The sequence below is a fragment of the Echeneis naucrates genome, chromosome 11, assembly GCF_900963305.1.
Source record: "Echeneis naucrates chromosome 11, fEcheNa1.1, whole genome shotgun sequence".
NCBI classification, from domain to species: domain Eukaryota; kingdom Metazoa; phylum Chordata; class Actinopteri; order Carangiformes; family Echeneidae; genus Echeneis; species Echeneis naucrates.
Window position 1 is genome coordinate 9466988 of NC_042521.1, and position 14918 is coordinate 9481905.

The 14918-nt window shown below is 43.1% G+C and overlaps 1 protein-coding gene across 2 annotated transcripts in view; it reads right to left on the reverse strand.

Moving 5' to 3' along the window:
• Positions 1-2006: 2006 nt before the first annotated feature.
• Positions 2007-14918, reverse strand: part of trib1 (tribbles pseudokinase 1) — a 29969-nt gene continuing 17057 nt past the window's right edge. The window contains exons 2-4 of one of the 2 annotated variants that reach the window (XM_029513349.1): positions 8503-9064; positions 7497-7789; positions 2007-4377 (exon numbers count right to left, since the gene is read on the reverse strand). In XM_029513349.1, coding sequence (XP_029369209.1) covers positions 3903-4377; positions 7497-7789; positions 8503-8823 — 1089 coding nt within the window. In that variant the 5' untranslated portion in view covers positions 8824-9064 and the 3' untranslated portion in view covers positions 2007-3902. Of the gene's footprint in view, positions 4378-7496; positions 7790-8502; positions 9605-14918 lie in introns of those variants that run through there. The other variant, XM_029513348.1, reaches the window with a different exon arrangement.

Genomic DNA, 14918 nt, shown 5'->3' on the forward strand with positions numbered 1-14918 from the left:
TCACCACATGACTTCATTTTGATAAATTCCAAGTATGTCTTTGTGATTTAAGATGACAGATGGCGAATACCAACATCATTACAAGCGTTCAGTCTAGCTAAAATAGCTCAATCAGCTCAATCTGCGTCTGATTCCTTCAGGGAATATTATCATTATGAAATACATCAGGCCACAGTGATTTAAACAGGGGAGGCAGTTTCCATTGCATCAATTAAGCGCTTGGCTGTGCCAGTGAATTCCAGGAAGAAGCACAATACCTAACATCATCTCAGGGTGGAGATTAGTGGAGGTGCTTCACTGTCAAATCTCAGATCTGCTTCTTCACTTCCTTGTGCAGTTTGTGTATGAAACCTGAGGTTACGTTTAATCCTGTATGGTCTACATTGGAAATCAGAAATGACCAATGAGTGTTTCAAAAGTACCTGCCGTGTTATTTCAGTTTTATCAAATGAAGTCAGAGACGATAAGGGAAATATCTGATGACACACCTGTTTGTGTGGAATATACCTTGTAATAAGGAAGTATGTGCAGTCTGTTATTTAAAGATTTACATAGCTGGGAAACTTTAATGATCCTGGATCACAAGGAAGTTTACACTTGTGGCCAAGATGAGTTCACACAACCGCAAAAATGCCAGAGTCCCTTTTTTAATACCTGCGCTTATTTCCTTCACTAAACACTTATGTTTGGATCCTAACTTTTACCTTAAGCGCAACACGTTTTTGACATTTTTGGAGGCATTTTGTGATTGTCTTGTTTGGTTTGATGTGAAGATTGACACCGTTGTCACTAATATGAAATTATAAGCAGGAGTCAGTTATGTTAGCACAAGCGGAAAATGGAGAGATAGAAAGTGCAGCTCTATCAAAAAAAAAAAAAATACTCACTAATTAGATGATGTATCTGTGTTTTGAACCTTTGTAAGAAAAAAAAAGTAAAATAATTATATGTGTAAATGCAAGGCATTGTGGTTTTCTGAGAGTTATGACTCAGACACTTACACATTTTGTTACCTTTGGGCTGTTTCCTCATTACCACTTTTCAAAGGTAGTCAAACTAAACTAAGTTCTTTGCTGTCTGCTGCTTCATATGGGGCGAGCAGACATGACTGCTGGCAAAATACTTCTTTGACATTAAGGACTTAAATTTCTGAATGACAGACTTCCTCACACAAATTCCCTCAACCAAACTCCCTTCCCAGACAAAACCTTTCCCACACACACTTTTATCCAGAAATTTATTACTTGACCCATTATTATCCTACTTTTTAGGGGCCCTGTTGTTGTCCCAGGAGGAACACAACTCTGACGTGTTAGGCAATCATCAGTTTGGCAGTGTCCCAGCAGCTGAGGCTCTCCAGCTACCCTGTTGATACCTAATCTGACTCTCTCTCTCTCTCTCTCTCTCACTCTCACTCTCTCTCTCTCACGCTCTCTCACACACACACACACACACACACACACACACACAAATGTAGACATGCAGGCAGGTATGCGCATGTACATGCACACACAATGCTTACGCAAGCCCTAGCCAGCCATGCCTTGGGTAGTCATAATACACAGGGTGGAGACATGCCAGGCTCTTATAGGTCAAACAGTGATCCACAAGGAATAGTGGATCAGATATAAAAGAACAAGAAGTCACGTTGGTACTCTGTGTTTGATGAGCTGACCTCAAGAAAAAAGGAGAGTACACTCTTTCTTGTGTATTCTAGGAAAAGACATTGAGCCATTATTGACATTTGTGCATCTGACGAGTTAAATGTTACATTACACAAAGGTCACAGAAGAGTAAGTGGTTATAAGTAGAGATGGAGAGTTTTTCTGCCTTTCCAGGATGAAATAGAAAGAAAATGATAAAATGTTTTCGGTTCACAATGGCTGTGTGGAGTGACTCTGCGCAGGGAAGCATTTGTGGCATGTGTTGGAGCTGTGTAATGTAATGTGGAGGTGTTTGCAATGGTGTGTGTGTATGTGACAAAAAAAGCAGTAATGAGAGAAAAATCTGTCTGAATATGAAAAAATGTGATCTTTATTCAACATCTCCACACATATTTCAAATATACATATTTACATATTTTTTGTACAACGAATATAACTCTTGTGTGTAACCTGTCTGGAGCAATAAATGCCTCAAGGTTGTGTCACAAATACATAATTCACAGTGCAATAATAAGTTTGTGCACCCGTGTCAGTTTACGTGTCACATGAACGTGTGACTCACTCTACATGTACGAACTGAGCAAAATCATAAATTTATTAAGTTACTTTTTTGCAGAGAGAAAATAACGAGACGACTGCGACATCATAGCCAAGTTGAACCAAACATCAAATCCACAGTGCTTCTCAAATATGCCAGATTTAGTACCATTGTCAAAATGATTGTTGCAGAGGAAAATAGCTGTCTGCAGACCTACAGTAGCCTGTTAGGCTAAATGTCCACCTGCCACAGGGTCAGGATTACGATGAAGTCTTTGTGGATCCACAGCTTTAAATGGCAAGGAAACGGGGGGAAAATACCATTAAAGAGGCGAACTAAGAACGGATTCTTCCAGCCAAGGTCAGGACCGTTCTCTACTGACCCGCTCAGGGTTGAGTCATCATCAGACAACCAACATCAAACATCACCTGACTGCAACTGATTCAGAGCAGATTCAGTTTATGAAACACCGTGATGAGGGCACAACACCCGGCACAGCTCATCTTTTGTTAAAGCAACACAGTTTGACATAATGTTCCATCAGAAGTGAACAGAACAGGTTCAACTGCTCAGCTGGAGAAAAAAAAATCTTCATTTTTCCTGTCATGGGTTTTTTCTTCTTGACTGGATATTTGACATTTCTTGAAAAGTACAAGCATTGTTGGACAGTAAGAAAATGCACATTGCATCGGTGGGAAGTACCATTTGGTTTCTCTATATTTTATCCACAGTAGTGTGCCTTCAGGCCAAACAAAGAGCTGAGTCCTGCCTTTGCATCTCATTAGGCAGGCGACTGATATTTAAACCAGAAGCATTATGTTTCGGTGTGGCTAATGGTGCACACAGTGTTTCAGATGAGTCAAATTATTTGAGCCACTTCCTGTTTGGAAGCAACTTTCAAATATTTAGCTTTGTGCATATTTTTTTTATTTTTACTGCTGGCCTAGTGTCACTGCTGATTTTTGAGTGTGTGTGACAGACTCGTCCTGCTTTCCTGTGAGTCTTCCACCAGCAAAACACTGCCTTTCTCAACCTTCTACGTTGGTGTGAAATTTGTAAATGCTCTCCAATAGCTGATACTCTGCCAGATTGGCAGTGTGACACCTTCTGATTGTCCCGCTAAGTGTCACACATCTTTCTCACTCGATGTCACTGTCTGCTGTGAGACGTTGAGCTTGCGCTTGGTCCTCTTTGAGCCAGTGAGTCACCTGGTGAAGCTTCCAGCCTGGTTGGAGAGTGAGAGGACAACATCCTGGACTCCTTGCCTCCTGTTCAGGATTAAGCTAATGCTCTCTGAAGCCTTTTGAGTCCAGGCTAAAAGCAAGAATTGGTGACTGCTCTTTGCCATGGGTTAAATTTCTGATTCACTTGTAGTAGCCTGTAGAGATTATTTCTTGAAGATAATCTGGCAATTTTTGAGTCCTTGTTGTTTCTTTTAGCACCAAATAGTTTCAAAAACACACATACAGCAACACAATGAATGGTCATTGTGAGCAATGCCCTTAGCAAGTAACACATATATACGACGACAAAATACAGTACAGTAACTTTTGTAGAAAGCTTGGGGGTGTATGTACACACAACAGTAGACAAATGTGTTTCTAAAAAGTGCCAATGTAAAGAAAAAAAAAAAAAACTAACAATCCCACATGGCAATTTTTGTTTTGGTCCCTCAGTCAGTCTTAGCTGAATCAAGTCCGTCAACAAAACAGATTATCATCCTCTCTCATGTCAAAGGATGGCACCATCTGTTCTGCCGAGTTCACTTCCTGTTCTCCCATTGCCGCTTCCTGCAACAATGACGGCTGGTGGAACCACGGGTGAGCGAGCAGCTCAGCCGCCGTGAGTCTCTCCCAGGGTTCTTTCCTCAGCAGGCTCTGGAGCAGACACTTGGCCTTGGGCGACAAGCCCTCTGGCAAACAGCACTGTCCTCTGCGGATTTTGGAAAACAGTGTGGCTGGGTCTGGGTCATGGAATGGGTAACGGCCAACTAGCATGGTGTACAGCATGACCCCCAGGCTCCACATGTCGGCCATCTTGCCGGAATAAGGTGCGGAGCCGCTGAGGATCTCTGGGCTGACATAAGCAGGGCAGCCGTGGGTGTCTGACATGGAGTCATTGTTTGGGTCTTCAAGGATGCGACAGTCCTCAAGGCTTTCTAGTCTCACCTGAGTCCTGTGAAGAAAAAGTCAGAATAAGGTCAGAACATTTGGTTTGACCTTTACAGAAAGTGTTAAACATGTTTTATTTGGTACGTAGGGGATTGCCTTCTTCCTTCCTTTGATAGCTTTATGTCATCTTATAACAACTATCCCTAAACCTCAGACCAGATCTGACACAACCACAGCTTCAAGTCAGTACTTTAGTTTCAGGCTGTAAATTAGGACGTGTGCTGAGAGCGATGCCATGGCTATGACATCATCTGTTATCTATGGCAAGTAACTTCCTGCATTAGGATAAATGCTACGAGCAACATCATTCATCTGGAGAGAGAACATTTCTGCTTTTTTGATATTTTTTTTTTCCCCACTACAAAAAACTTTTAAAGTCATATTTTGATCTTGTACACTACTGTCTGTGTGTGTGAGTGACTTTGTTAGCACTGTCAAACATTTCAGAGATCTGTTAAATGTAAGTCACTAATTGCATCATGGAAAAACAATCATCCATCCTTTATCCTTGAGCTGCATAGAAAACAGACAGATGGACACACTTACACACTCACACGCACACACACACACACATTTACACCAGTGAACTTAACATGACTTAAGTGCACAACAGTGAGTCCTGTTTGAGAAGCAGAGCTGCCTAAGCAAATGTCCAATGACTTCCTGGTGCGCACATGCTCAGATAAACACACATAAATATACAACTAGAGCAGCCCCCCGACACACAATACTATATTTAACCATGTTAACAGGATGTGCATTTAGTGGAGTACCGGCGCAATTCGATTGTGAGAGTAAATCTGAAAATTAGACATTTACCACTGAAAAACACTTGCAAAATGATTGAGACAAAGAAAAATATCCCTAAATAATTTCAAGAGTGATTAATTTTCTACAGCAACAGATGTGAAATATGTTTAATTAAAACTGTATGTGAGTGTCGGGAGGCTGCCACATGGATTTAGGTTTTTATCAAGTCAAACACACACAAGAAGTGTGCTGCTTGATCTCACATTCAGAAGGTCGACTCTGTGAGACACTTCAGCCATCAAGACAGAGTGGCCAGAGAGCGGATGAAAAGATAGACAGCCAAAAGGACCAAGATAGAAGGCAGCTGATATTTAAACTGCATGATAGTGGAGAAGATAAGTCAGCAGAGGAGAAAGGGAGATGGAGACAGAAAAGGAAACAGAACAGAGAGAGTTAGAGGGGTGGAGAGAATGACTCATCCCTCTGTTGAGAGAACATATCTTCTCTCCTCTCTCTCTCGCTTGCTCTTTCTTTTTTTTTTTTTTTTTGAGCCGAGGCTATCTGCACCTGGGTCCCACACTCGCGGCGCCAGCCATCCCATAATTACCCTCAAATGGCTGTTGCCACATCAGTGACGCACGGGAAGGCTGGCCCGGCACTGAAGCTCTGCATGCTTCACAGTGCTAGTCACCTTCCCTAAACTGGCTTTTGCGACTGCACTGTGTGTGCGCGTGTTTGTGTGAATTGAAACAGCATTCATCAAATTGTTGTGACTTTCTCCGTTTCTGGCTTGAGTGCTGCATTGTTAGTCAGGACTTTGCATCACGGTGTGATTGTCAGGGGTTAAAAGATGCCTGATTGTGAATTTAGGAGAATATGTGATGGAATAAATGAGGTAATCCAGAATTGCAGCATTTCAAAGAGACTCGTGTTATTATATTGATGTGAGTCAAAAAGTCAGTCTGTGATTGGTCGGATGCAGCAATCTCAGGGTGGACTAAACAGATTTTCTGGAAGGAGTAAAACCACATTCCATGATGTCACACAGCCATTTAATGGTGTCATCAGAGTCTGCAGCTGTACTAGAGTAGGATCTCTTTTCATGGTGCTACGGCTGCACAGTAAGGATAAGTCAAAAAAAAAAAAAAAAGATCTCATCGCACAACACCAGGGTCAGGTGGATCTTGTGGGTCAGGCTACCAGCATTAAAGTTGCCATGCCGTCACCGAGATAACAAAATGCTGAATTACAGGCATTTGAGATTGCAGTGGACCACAGCTTTACAGCTCTGAATGTGCAATCAGCACACATACAGACATGCATGTATGAACACACACAAGGAGAGAAAATGAGCTATGCAGCCCCCCGCCCCTCCTCTTTCTCTCTGCTCGTATACACTGTGACTCATGGCTCTGCAGCCGTATAGCTATCAGACGGGCACAACCAACTTCAACTTCTCTCACTGGCTGTCTGCACTCATTCATTCACTGTGACCCTGAAAGCCCAGAGGTCATGGCTGGAGAATGTTACTGTTGAAAAGTCTCCATGAAAAAGGGCCTTTGGAAAGCCGGAGGGGGGGGCGGAGGGGTTGTGTGGGATCAGCCAGCGCTTACAGGAAAGAGAGTGACGCAAGGGCAAAGAGGCGACAAATAGTTTTGTAAGCAGGGATTTTGTATCTTCCTGAACAGAGAGACGAGCATTAAGGCCCATGTGTGTGGGAGCGAGTTTAAAGGATAGTGCTTTCAACTACTCCCTCATGGATGAAAGTGAATGTGAATGAATCCTTGTTTGGAGCATCCGTCATTTCGTCAGCGCATTTATGATGTTATTTATTTATAAATAATGAGTAATAGAAGTAATAAATATATTCTAAGATGCAGACCACAGAAGGAGATGATTGTCTCATTCACCAGCCTCGTCTAGCAACTCTGCCAAACAGCCACCCACTACATTCACACATTCACACACACACGCACACACGCAGGCATGCAAAACAAACACACAACAACTCAGATACAAAGAGACACATCAAGAGTGAGAAAGGAAGACAGACAGAGGGCGAAAATCTGGGAAGCTATGCAGTCTGCCTCCACAAGTACAGAACCTCCTACTCTATCTGTACCCACATTGATATCTGCACACATGGCCTGTGTGTATCAGCTGCTGCCATGTTTGCTCCATGCCTTTGCTGGCATTCCCCCTCCAGGCTCTATGCATTTAAGCCTGAGGGCATATGAATTAAGTTTCCTGTCGCTACGCAGTAACTGCTTTTTAAAGGACTGTGATGCTGAACAAGCGGATGGTTCACACGGTGAGAAACTGTCCTGGGTGACTGAAACCGAATACAGCGAGGGCCGGCTCCTGTTATCTCACCTTTTCTCATCGGTGAAGACAAACTTGCGTAGTTTGAGGTCACCCAACACAATCCCAGCCTGGTGACAGTGCGCCACGGCCAGAACCGCCTGACGGAAGAGCTTGCAGGCGTGCTCCTCGTCCAGCCTACGACAGCTCTTCACCAAGGTGTGCATGTCCCCAAAGTCTTTGTCCAGGAACACGTAGGCCTTGCATTCGCCAAGGATGATATCCCTGATGCTGGCCACGTTCCTGTGGGCAGGCAGGATCCCGTAGGCTCTGATCTTCTCCTGGTATACCCCCATATCAAAGACCTGGGAGAGAGATTGGGAGTACAAGGAGGGGAAGGGAGATATTGCAGGTTGGTAATCAGGACGATATGGTGGGAGGGGGAGATAGAGTGTGACAGGGAAGGGGGGGAAGCAATGGGTCAGTTTCTTCTTAATTATAATCTGAAGGTAAAACCATGCAAATGTAAAAACAGGCCTTGGATTACACCTGCTTTTGTCACCAGAATGTCAAATGAATCACCAAAACCTTTAGCTTTATGAATCAACGAAGCTCAACGCCTGCAGGTCTCACATGCAGAATAAACACATGGATCTGGCACAGTGGAGGGCTTTATCGTTATCAGATCAGATCCATATCGCCGCCGCTTCTATTTGCCTCCCATGTTTCCATTTATTTGTGTCAGGTTTGGCGTGTTGCTGTGACGTGTATGCAAATGAGCCGAGTTGACAGGCTCAGTGTGTGAGGCCATAGGTGGACTGTGTGTCCACAGCCCAGCTCGGAGTTGTATTTGTAAACAGACTCTATAATAATCCCGGAGCCATATATGGCTCAAGACCTCAGATCGTGAAGCAACACTCCGCTGTTACGCAAAGTGTGACACATTTCGCGTGAGGATGACATTTTGGTGAAAAAGTCGGCTAAATACTCATGACATGTCAGGCAGCCTATTGAGCAACGCCATGCCTTGAAACACAATTCATTCAGAGAAATTGCACAACGGCCGGATTGCGCATACCTTGCACAGCAGCTCATCGCCGGTGTCGGTGTTCATCGCACTGTGCATGCTCTCCCGGTCCGCCAGAGGAAGCAGCAGGAACGATCCTATCCGAGACGGCCCTTGGTGGGTCGCCGGGAGCGGGTTTGAGACCGGGCCGGCCGGGGAGCCGGGAGAGGTGCCGAGGAGCCCCTGGGTGTCCCCCGCCTCGGAACTCTGCCGGGCGCATTTGGCCGGCGGCTGGTCGTCCGAGTCCAGCCGCTTGTGCGCGACTCTGGCGGCGCGGATGCAGGGAGCCGGGCTGCCCCACTGTAAGTTCATCCTGATGGACCGATTGACCATGAGAGCGACAGACGACAGCTGTTTCGGATGTGTGCCCCTCGATTGTCACAATGAACTACACACAGCAGGCTCCATTCCTCCGCCTGAGACTCATTATCGCTGAGAGGCAAATCAAACTTCAGATTCGCTGACGGCGTGCGTCTCTGGGAATAATCCAAGCCACGTCCTTCCTGTAGTGAGCGCCCGCGGCTCCGGGTCTGTGTACTTATGGTGAGAAAATCCCGATCCCCCAGCACCCAGACTGAGAGGGAGAGAGAGAGAGAGAGGGAGAGAGAGGGGGGGGGCCCGCCTCACACTCAGAGAGGCAGACACTGACTGAGCTCCGGTGATGTAGAGCTCTGAGCTCAAACACTCCGCCCGACCAGTCCAGCCTCCTGTGACACAGCCATTGAGCAATCCTGTAACGGCACCGGCTCCAGCCCGGCTCCGATGAAACCGCCTGCTCCATTACCTTCCACATCCACACACGGTTCAAACACCATTATATGCGTTTTTTTAATCTTTAATAAAGTCCAACATTTTATATGAAGAAGCCCACGTGTCCGCATGTCTCATCAAGCATGCACATGTTTTAGACAATTATTAACAATCTTTAAAACTCATGGTCTGACTCAGTTGTTCCTTAGTGCTCACCTCTTATTGCCATTTATTGCACATTGCAACAGTCTCTCCTGAACTGTTTGCTCTCCAAATGTCAAGCCACATGAGTGAACACAACTTGTCCAGTGTATACACTTGACCATGATATTTTCCCAGCCCTGGAAAGGCTTTTTTTTTTTTTTTTTTTTTTTTTTGTGGATTTGACTCACCCCAATAATGCTTTATTGGTGCTGGGCTATAAGCAATCATATAAAATGACCTGTGCCAGCACAGCTCTGTAAACAACACGCCAGGTTCCCAGAGACAGCTCTGAAGTTAAAATGACACATCTACCCAGTGACCATAAATTAACCAGGCAATGGTCTGTGTGAAAATGATGCAATATTTCTGAAAAAGTATAGTTGGTGAACTATGGACTATTACTTAAGGATGTATCAGAAATTGAAGGGTGAAGTACGGTATACAGTCACTTCAGACAACCTGTGATGATTGTTGAAGTGAATTGAAGGTATGAGGTAATTAGATGTGTGTGTGTGTGTGTGTGTGCACGTGCACGTGCGTGTGTTTGTGTGTTTGTGTGTTTGTCTGGGTGTGTACATACCCGTGACCATGTGCTAGTTGCACAAGAGTTCTCTTTTTTCATCTTTCCACTGCTTTATGTTGAACAAGCAGAGTGGCAACAGTGAAGGCACACTGAGCCTTCGCAGAGCAGAGCAGAGCAGAGCGCAGAGCACCAGCTGGTGTGTGTGTGTGTGTGTCTGCACAGCCCCTGTCCTGCCAAGCAGAAGCATGCCGCTCCGAACCGTTCCTTTTCACATTTCCAACACAGTTCCTTACATGAGAGGTTACACACTTAAATCAGGTCACCGCAGCTCGGCTCAGTTTGACTCAGAAAGGTCATGTGAACCTGTCGATGAGGAGCTGTCCAAACATGGGTGAGCTGCAGAGGGCATAGAAATGATGGCTGCTTTTTTTTGGCCTCGCATTCTTTCTTTGTTACAGTGGTCTTCCTACGAATAAGGTGACTCACCAGCTGATTGATGTGTGCGCGTCTGTGTGAGCAAGTGTGTTTGTCATGCTGTCAAGCAGGCACAGGAACAGGTTTCCTCTCTTACTGGTCTCTTTTTCAAGAAGTTCACAAAGCAGGATGAACAGTCACCGTGGGAAAGGATGGCAGAGGTGCAGGAGGCCACCGTATTTATTGTTACCTGACAATAGTCCGGACCTTGTGTACCAGCAGATCAAAGTCACAGTGTACAGTTTTTTGGTGTACAATGGAAAAACTGACTTATTTGTCTTTGCTGTGACTAAACTAAGTGATTGCATATGTCTGTATGATAGAGCAATTTATCTCAATGTAACTGAGACTTCATGCTGGAATCATTACAAAGGGTCGCACCATACTGCATGTTTAGGCTGTACATTACTCACATGGGAGATGACATGTGGGAGTTTATGTTGCTGAACTCCAGTGTGTACCTCACAATGCAGGTGTCTGTGTGTGTGTGTGTCAGTCAGTGTCAGGAGTGTGACTGCATCCCCTAGCAGTGAGCTGGAGGACAAAACAATATTCAGGGCATGCTCTCCCTTGTAATAATTAGCTGAGTCACTCACCACCAGCAGCGGTAAAGGGAGGCTGGGAATTGATCTGCTCTGAGAATAGTTAAATCTCCTCTGGCTGACAGCCAGCCATCGCTGTGAATTATTCTCTATCTGAGCTGCTCTGTCACATTCCACATGTGCACACGTAGATGAAAAATGAACAGAAATGTAGACTTCAGACCAGAGCTTGAGATATATAGTTAGTTATGAAAATAAGTACTCTGATCGTACGATGATTTTTGATCAAGAAAGAGACTTTTTCCCAGGATTGTTTTGCTCCATTACCAGCCTGGATGGCAGGATAGGTTGTGTCTGTAGGAGTCTGTTAACATTTACGAAGTACAAGCAAATATTCTATATCTTATTTTTCATGAGTTCAAATCACCCTGTAACTGGTTTTATTTAGATATAGATATTTTGCTTTATTGAGACCAAATGGGAGACATTGTAATTGTCAGATATCCCTGATGTCTCCCAACACTGTATTACAACTGTGAGGTTGATGACAGATTTTTCCAACTCGGCTGTTCATAATTTGGTGCTAGACAAAAAAAAAAAAAAAAAAAAAATCTGCAACTGCTGTGCCAGTCGTGACTCTGAACTAAAACAGAAATGGAAACACTTCAAATATACTCACGACACCTCCACATATACAACCACAGCTGGATACGTTTAAATTATCCATATGCTAATTCACACACATTTTAGCTATGCCATGTTTTTAAACTGTACTGGCTGATAATTGTCCTGGATATGTACACTGGAAGATTAACTGTATCGCATCCCCGAAATCTTGACAAATTGTATCTCAAATTCTCTAATCTGTGTAACAACAAAATTTTGTGTGACAAGATGACTACATGCAACGGTACACAAAATATGCTAAATGTTGTAATAACTTTGAACTGAACTTTGACAGCGTTGTTGAGCATCTGAAAAAGTCACATGAGGATAGAAGGAAGGATACTGTATGCAATAGCAGGCTTTTGACGAGGGCAGTATCTTCCCCTATTGGTTTTACACTGACTGCTGCCCTAACCCTCCTAACCCTAACCCTTCCTGCAAATGTGTGGTTGTCTAATGTTATCATTGTATCTGTGGAGAGCTGATAATTTCGAGATAGAAGTGGGATAGTGGATAATCAACTATATGATTGCAATAAAAATGACTGGACTTGAAAATAAAGAAAGCATGGTCAGACTGCAGTACGCCTCTGGCCTATTGCATCTCTTGACATAATCTCCTAGACTCTGTGAACTGTATGAACTCAAGTGTTGAGTTCTCATCCAAAATTAGTCATCAGCCAGCTATAACCATCTCTACTGAATATGCTCTATATTTTCACAACCTCGGCAGACTTCAAGGACAATCAATCAAACCAGGAGCCGAGATGGGGATTGTTTCATGTGGATGGATTCCAGTCTGTAGTCTGGCCAAAACATTCTGCCTTCTTTTGCTAGTTATCCCAATATGTCCATCACTATTCCTTTGATCTGCTTGCTTCAGTAAACCTTGGTTAGACTGGAGAGACTGGGTTCATGGCAACGTAAATATTTGCACTTTTCAAAACCCAGCTTAGTTCAAAAATGTTCTTTCAAATTTGCAGCTAATTGTTCCTACACACCTAGACATTGTTCCCCATTGATTGAAAATATTTGTACTGACACAGGGAGTTTACACATACTCAGCATAAAAACTTCCCCAAAGGTCTTCTGAGAAGTTGTAAAGCTTGAGCTGAATATGAAATTCTGGTGTAGTCTGTGTGTTGACACGAAATGGTAGGTTTCCATTAAAATGGCAGTAATTTTCATTCTTATTCAAAAAGGAGAAGAAACATTGAATCTGATCCTGATAACAATTCATAGTAATGATTTTGCTTCATACTCACCCACTGGTCTTATTAGTTTGACTGTACAGACTGTGTCAATCAGATTTATACATTACCAACAAAACAAAATAGGTCATTACATCTTGCCTTAGGCCACACTCTAAGTGCAGTATACGGATCAATAATGGTGATTATGGCTCTGGTCTTATTTGGCATTTCCCATTCCAAACTAGAAGTTTCTTCTAGAGCTTCCTCCACAAAGTTTCAGAACAGCTCATGCTCTTAAAAGGTCATCTCAGGTATTCCCAGACTTCCTGTTTTTGTAACATTTTGGAAGATTGATCAACAACATTATTCCCCTTTGGCATTTAGTTTAATTGACATTTAGTGACTGTGAAGTATCTCAGTTATGCTACTTTAATATGCATGAGAATATCCAGTGACGTCTGTGAAAGCAGTCGTCCTATTAATCTGACACACTGACATTGACATGGTTGAACGTAAATTGGATCACTTTACGATGAAACTACCCTTAAACAGTATTTATGAATAGTTAAATTAGATCATTAATTCAGCTGGTGACAATGCAGAAATCATAAACAAACAATTTTTAAGGAACTAAAGTAAGATTCAGGCTTATTATATTACAAGATCATGTTAGTGCTTTTCACTGATTAATCTTTCAGATGAGCTTCTATCATTTTAAATGGAAAAATTAAGCTTTGTTGTACCATAGGATTCCCCAACAGAAGAAATGAATTATAGCAACTCATTAATAAATGCTGTTGTTTCATTAAAGCTTAATTTTGCCTGACAACGTGTCAGAGCAATGACTGCGCTTATAATGATGAAGGTACTTTGATGCGAAATGAAACTTTTTGACCCTTAAAACATGGATAGTTGCTACTAACTGAAGAAATAATTGATGAAGTAGACATGCAGAAATGCTGGATAATGGAGAAAATGAAATCTGTAACTAGATTGAGATATGATAACTTGGAAAGGGTTGTGTTGATGGCAACAATTATTAATGGCATTTAATGAAACTATTATAAACCATTTATACATTCTTTATATGGATAGTCTGATAGCAGAGTCGTACCAAGTTCATTATGCTGACATGGCCAGCCTCCCACATAAAGAGAGCACAAATAACAAGAGTGTGTTTTCAGCTAGTGAGGCGTTGAAGCTTACATGTTCCTCAAGTTTAGACGACTTGAGGAACCCTGTTGACTGCAGTGGAATAAAGAAATGCATTATTACAATTTAAAGACAAAAGGAAATGCCTTTGCAAATGCCTGAAGCCTCCCTTTGTGCAATAATGCCATTTCAATGTAAAGGTCATGCGTATACCAGGTATCCCCCTTCATCAGCATTTGTCAGCAGAATTTCACTTGAAAAATTCAGTTCACTTCCCTTCTCTTCCTGAGAACACAATTTCACAACTCCATCTTCATTTTCCAACACATGATTTCACTGAAATAGTCAAGCTTAAATTCACTGCTCTGCTCCAGCATGACTCAAGGGGTTTCCTGTTGCCAACAGGAAGTAAATAGCAGTTGTGGATACGTGTGTGCACGCGCACGTGCTGTGACCACAGCGCGCGCACACACACACACACACACAGCACGCATCATCACGATATTGTCACCAGCCTATCATTGAGGTTACACAAGCTGTCTCCACTCGGCCCGAGCTGAGTCCATGATGTCACCTTCAGTGGAATGAGAAAACAGTTTGAGAAAAGGAAACGAGAACTGAAGGTTCACTATTGTTAGGCTGCCGTAAAGATGGAGATGGATTTTAGATCAAAGAGTGAATTGTGGTTCCGATAGCTGATATGTAGCAGGAGAGGTGCTCACGGTCGCAGTTTAAACATGCTAATATTTCCTAATTAGCACAAAGTACAGCTGAAGTCATCCAGTTATGTCATTCAGTTTGCGGGTTTTTAGTAATTTGGCTGTTTTCCTCTTAATATTCTCTCCCACACAATCTCTTCCAGGTGTAATTTGCTTTGATATCTTTTAGTCTGTGCAGTGAAAAATATTCCTTTACAAATGGTGCC